General features: G+C 36.5%; 1 protein-coding gene across 3 annotated transcripts in view; it reads right to left on the bottom strand.

Moving 5' to 3' along the window:
• Window positions 1-815: 815 nt before the first annotated feature.
• The window catches only part of LOC142238020 (juvenile hormone esterase-like), a 49,485-nt gene continuing 44,300 nt past the window's right edge, over window positions 816-6,000 (bottom strand). For all 3 annotated transcript variants that reach the window (XM_075309511.1, XM_075309509.1, XM_075309510.1), the window contains 4 exons: window positions 5,341-5,484; window positions 4,390-5,280; window positions 1,359-1,648; window positions 816-1,291 (listed from right to left, as the gene is read on the bottom strand). In XM_075309511.1, coding sequence (XP_075165626.1) covers window positions 1,108-1,291; window positions 1,359-1,648; window positions 4,390-5,280; window positions 5,341-5,484 — 1,509 coding nt within the window. In that variant the 3' untranslated portion in view covers window positions 816-1,107. The remainder of the gene's footprint in view (window positions 1,292-1,358; window positions 1,649-4,389; window positions 5,281-5,340; window positions 5,485-6,000) is intronic.

Here is a 6,000-nt window from a genome sequence, read left to right as displayed (position 1 = left end):
AACTCACATTTGACCAAAAACAACAACGTGTTGATGATTCTGAGCGGTGTTTGCAGCGGTTAACTCGTAATACACCCGAGTTTTTCCGTCGATATGTGACAATGGATGAAACATGGCTCCATCACTACACTCCTGAGTCCAATCGACAGTCGGCTGAGTGGACAGCGACCGGTGAACCGTCTCCGAAGCGTAGAAAGACTTAAAAGTCCGCTGGCAAAGTAATGGCCTCTGTGTTTTGGGATGCGCATGGAATAATTTTTATCGATTATCTTGAGAAGGGAAAAACCATCAACAGTGACTATTATATGGCGTTATTGGAGCATTTGAAGGTCGAAATCGCGGCAAAACAGTCCCATATGGAGAAGAAAAATGTGTTGTTCCACCAAGACAACGCACCGTGCCGCAAGTCATTGAGAATGATGGCAAAAATTCATGAATTGGGCTTCGAATTGCTTCCCCACCCACCGTATTCTCCAGATCTGGCTCCCAGCGACTTTTTCTTGTTCTCAGACCTCAAAAGGATGCTCGCAGGGAAAAAATTTGGCTGCAATGAAGAGGTGATCGCCGAGACTGAGGCCTATTTTGAGGCAAAACCGAAGGAGTACTACCAAAATGGTATCAAAAAATTGGAAGGTCTTTATAATCGTTGCATCGCTCTTGAAGGGAACTATGTTGAATAATAAAAACGAATTTGTTAGACCGCGGACTTATCAGCCAACCTGTTAAATCCCCACATGCGTTTTTTGTAGGCAAATACTTACAGAACCACCCTCGTATTTGATGTGATTAAAATATTTTGACCAAAAATCACAAAGTTACAGGAACAAACAATTTTTATTTGAATTCATTCTGTTACAATTATTTAATTGAATCAATTATTGCTATTATTTCTACAACAGAGCTACCTGAATTAAAAGAATTCAGCTATTTGTTTATTTATTTATATTTAAATTAAAATAAATAAAAAACTTATATAGTCTAAAACATAGGTGGGTATTTTGTGTTGTTTCTTGTTTTTTTGGTGGGTTAGCTTTGAACACTTTTCTCTACCTCGCTTTCTCTCCATCGTTCTCTCACTCTCTCTCTCTCTAAATTCCAAATGTCCATTTATGATGTTTTATCACTCAGCATATCGTCCCAGAAATGCATTCGTCTTACATTGAATTCATTTCTTGTACTTAATTGTAATGAATCTTCTGATCCATTTTCAAAGGATATATAATCACAGATTGAATTCTCAGAATCGACAGGATAATTTTGAATATTGCACTGTACAAGAGAATCTGAGTGGCTAAAATAGAGAGAATATTTACTAAATTATATTGACTCAATTCAAACACACAAAATTGATGACTCACCTATTTTTGGCAAATGTTACAAATAAATTCACAAATGCACTACTTGCTTCGGCACGTGAAGAATTCTTTGGAAAATCTGGAAATAGAAGGGGTGACCGAAACAGGTAAATCAAATCATCACAATGTACAACACCATATGGCGTTGTACTAGCACCACCAGCGTACAATGTCGAATATGAATAGGGTCCCGTGTAATTAAAATAGTACAGATACAATGGTGATTTCACAGTATTGATATGAATCTTAATGGCATTATAGAATGGATGGTGAAAGCCTCGATCGGTAACAACCTGAAAGTAGATGAAAATATCAGCTGTTAGTAAAAATTATAGCCATGTTTGATTTATAAGATAGATTAGCTGCGAGGGCGATTTGATAAATATTTAGCCTACAAAATAAAATAAAAATTTTTTAGAAACTGTTTTTTTCAGATGCTTGAAAACTAATGGCGATTTTGATTGTAATCAATAGAGCGAAATTTACGAAATGGTTGCGAAATGTAAACAATTGCTCTATAGCATTTGAGTTTAATATCATTGACGGAATTATTAATTAGTAACTTTTTTCGTATGATACTATAATTTGGGCGTAAGGGCAATGAGATGAGAAGTAGTGTAACCCTTGGATTGCACCTTTGCACCGAATTAAAATCACCGTGACGGCAATGATATCTTCACTTGACTGATATTTTTGATCAACGATTTTTTGAAAAAAATAAGTCGGTAAGTGGATTTAATCAGGGTAATACGCTGGACCTTGCAGTTCGTAGACCAATTAAACCAAATTGATAATCGCGGGCGGAGGATGTGAATCGGTGCGTTATCATGATGAAAGAGGAATTTTTCCTTCGCCAAATGCTACCGTTCATCAGCCTCATAATAATTGGGCATAGTACAAGACTTCCCCATGTTGTCGTTAAAAACCACACGGAAAAAATATTACGAAAATTTTTCCAATTAAAATTTTAATTAAGTTTTTAAAAATATTCAATAAAAAATTTAATTGATTCAACACATATTTTAACAACATATATATTTAATTAATATTTCAATCATAAAAATTATTTATATCAATTAATTTTTTAATTGGATCAATTAATTTTCTAATTGATTTTTGGTGATTGAAGACATTTCAATTTAAAATTAATTCGATCAATTAATTTCGTGATTGAAGACAAAAAATAGTTTTCTGTGTGCATGGGAGAGTCTTCGTCTAATTAGACGCAGCCCTTGTGATCTCCGTTGTGTTCCAGATATCTATACTCAAAATATTTTGTACTACATTTTTATTATTCAAAAGCAAAAATGTCGAAATTGGCTACATTTGGCACAAATTATGGCCTTCAAATGACCCACAAAATCATACCGCGAAAATAGTTCTGCGGTATTTTGTCCCATTCCCGCGAAGCACTGTCTTGAGACGATCGAACCTTTGATATTTTTTTAGTGGCAACCTTACTCTCGAAAATGCGCCAGGCGTAAAAACCCCACCGATTGATATCCAGAAATTTTGGTGGCCATTGAGCGGTAGCTCCTTTTTAAGCCATTATTGATTGATGCGTGCTAAGTGACATGGTGCTGAATTCGGTTGCAATGTCCATATTGCCCAATGCTTCAATACTGTCTTTAGGACATTTTCCTGATAATGTTAGGCATTTATTTTGACGCTTGAGTTCTGTTGGAAAAATCGAAGGAGTACATTTTCATCTAACACCTTTGGCAATTCTGAGTAAATCATTTTGTTTATTCTCAAACTCAAACCATTTAATTTGGAATGGCTTCTCATCGGAGAAAACCAAATTCGATAACTGGCCACCTTCGAGCACGTGAAACCGTTGTAGAGATATCTCTCATCATCTCACTAGCAAGCTTTCTACCACTGTGGCGTGGATTTCGATCAAATCTAGTCTACATTTTTCATTTTGTTACCGTCCGTTCACGATTTTGGAACGTAATTTTTTCTACTACTAAACTCATAGAAATAACCATGAACAGCGTGTACGTCTCAAAACGATCCGTTCATGAAAGTTAATCGAACCACACATGTGGTGTCACACGGAGAATAGACGGCATCAATCTGGCAACGATAAAATGACATGTATTATCAAAACTACAATATATGTTGAAACCGTTCTAGAGATATCTCACGAGCAAGCTTTCTACCACTGTGGCGTGGATTTCTATCAAATCTGGTCTTCATTTCTCATTTTGATTTTTTGTGAACGTTTCCGCTTCATTTTGTAACCGTCCGTTCACGATTTTGGAACGTAATTTTTTCTACTAGTGAACTCATAGAAATAACCATGAACAGAGTGTACGTTTCAAAACGATCCGTTCATGAAAGTTAATCGACACACATGTGGTGTCACACGGAGAATAGACGGCATCAATCTGGCAACTATAAAATTACATGTATTATCAAAACTACATCAAGCGTCGATGATCTGAAAATGTAATGTAATTGTTTTCTCCATACGCGTTAAATGTCGCCTGAGTGCACTGCAGCACCATAAGAACGTCTAACTAATATTTTAGAACTCTTCATGACCAAAGAACAACGAAAGCCGTTCAGGAAATCGTGAACGCCCGTGGACGAATACGTGACCATCAGACAAAAATGTTACATGTTTCTCATGAAAAAGTAGCATGATGCTACGGCATCAATCTGGCAACTATAAAATTACATGTATTATCAAAACTACATCAAGCGTCCATGATCTGAAAACGTAATGGTTACGAATTTACAAAAAATCCGCCACCGTCAGTCGAACCTGAATTGTTTTCTCCATACGCGTTAAATGTCGCCTGAGTGCACTTCAGCACCATAAGAACGTCTAACTAATATTTTAGAACTCTTCATGACCAAAGAACAACGAAAGCCGTTCAGGAAATCGTGAACGCCCGTGGACGAATACGTGACCATCAGACAAAAATGTTACATGTTCATCGTGAAAAAGTAGCATGATGCTCTTCAGACACATTTGGGGCAATATCATATTTCTTCTATCGGTGTATATAGTCTCAATACTTACATCAACAAATCCTTGATTCGTCAACTCATGCTTTCCATCGAAATATTCTGCTATAACACTGGTCATTGTGGCATTCAAACGTGTGCTATCGAAATGGGGTGGTAACTCTAGAAATTCCTCTAAAAGATAATCAAAATCAGCATCGAAAGCTATCCTCAAAGATGGTTGCTCCAAAATGGCTACTGCTCGAACTGCCCCCTCTCCGGGGACAACTCCCGTCATAAATGGCAACGCCTTATAGTCACCGCGGGTGAAAATATCTGTAGGATGTTCGGTGAAGAATGCATCACTGGAATTGAAATTTTCCACAACTGGTCTATACACTGTTAGGGGATCAACATCCCAATATTTAATAGCATCGGCAGCATTGAGTAAAGTATTCACATCCACGGAGCGAAGAGCTTTCAGCAGCTTGGCTGTACTTAATTCATTGTAATTGGCTATATTGGAATACTTTGCTGTCATGCGAGCCAATTTCAACGCATTGGGTTGTATACCAAAGGGTACATTTGCTGGACCACTCATTGAGATAACACTCTGGAAGAGACCCTCAGAATGTTTGCTTAACATATGCATGTGGGCCGAGACACCACCAGCACTTTGTCCGAAAATTGTAACCTGTTTGGCATTGCCACCAAAAGCTCCAATATTCCGTTGTACCCATTTTAGGGCTAAAGTTTGATCTTTCAAACCAAAATTACCAGGAACTATGGAATCTTCAGTGGAAAGAAAACCAAAAACACCCAAACGATAATTGAAAGTAACCAAAATTACTTCCTGGGTGTCCATGAAATAGTCGGGGCCCAACACGGCTGGATGTGAGGAGCCTGCAAACCAACCGCCACCATGTATATAGACCATAACTGGCAGTTTTTCTTTGGGATTACGTAGCTAGAGGAAATGAAAATTAAAATTGGTGATGTTTTTCTTCTTCTTTCTTAATAAACTCACCATTGGCCTATAAACATTTAGGTAGAGACAATCTTCAGCACCACTTGCCTGAGGATTTGGCACCAAGGTGTTTTTTTGTATACAATCTGATTTTGCTTCTGTTGCATTAATAATTTCCAGAGATTTGGGATAAGCTTTTGGGTGCTGAAAAGATAAAAAACCATTCGGTAATTTTGTCAAAGAATAAAAGTTAGTTTAGGTATAGATGGCCAAAAATCGCCTTTATGGATTTTGGTATTGAGTGCGAGCCAAATATGCTGCTTATTTACAATAAATACCTTCTGTAAAGACCCATCTAGCATAAAATCCAATTTATAAATAAAAAACGTCGTAATCCAAAGATGCAAAATCCTAAAAATAAGTCTTAGCCTTCATTTGAAGTTTTTTATTTTTATTTTTGTACCAAATATTCATTACCACAGATAATTTATATACTATTTTTTTTTGTTTTTCTTTACCTTAAGATTTGCCGTACTTAAAAAACACGGCTGCCACTCGGGCCAAAAATAATCTACCAAAATTTGCAGCACATTTTACCAAAAAACTAGCCAACAAAAAATCGTAATTTGTCAAAATTTTAAAGTTGTCAAAATTTTATTTCTATAAAAATTTTGTCAACTTTATTTTCTATAGAAAATCTTGTTAAAATTTTATGTGTAT

The sequence above is a fragment of the Haematobia irritans genome, chromosome 5 (assembly GCF_050003625.1).
Source record: "Haematobia irritans isolate KBUSLIRL chromosome 5, ASM5000362v1, whole genome shotgun sequence".
In the NCBI taxonomy this organism is placed as follows: domain Eukaryota; kingdom Metazoa; phylum Arthropoda; class Insecta; order Diptera; family Muscidae; genus Haematobia; species Haematobia irritans.
Note: the sequence above shows the minus strand (reverse complement) of the source record. Positions and strands in the feature narration are given on the sequence as shown.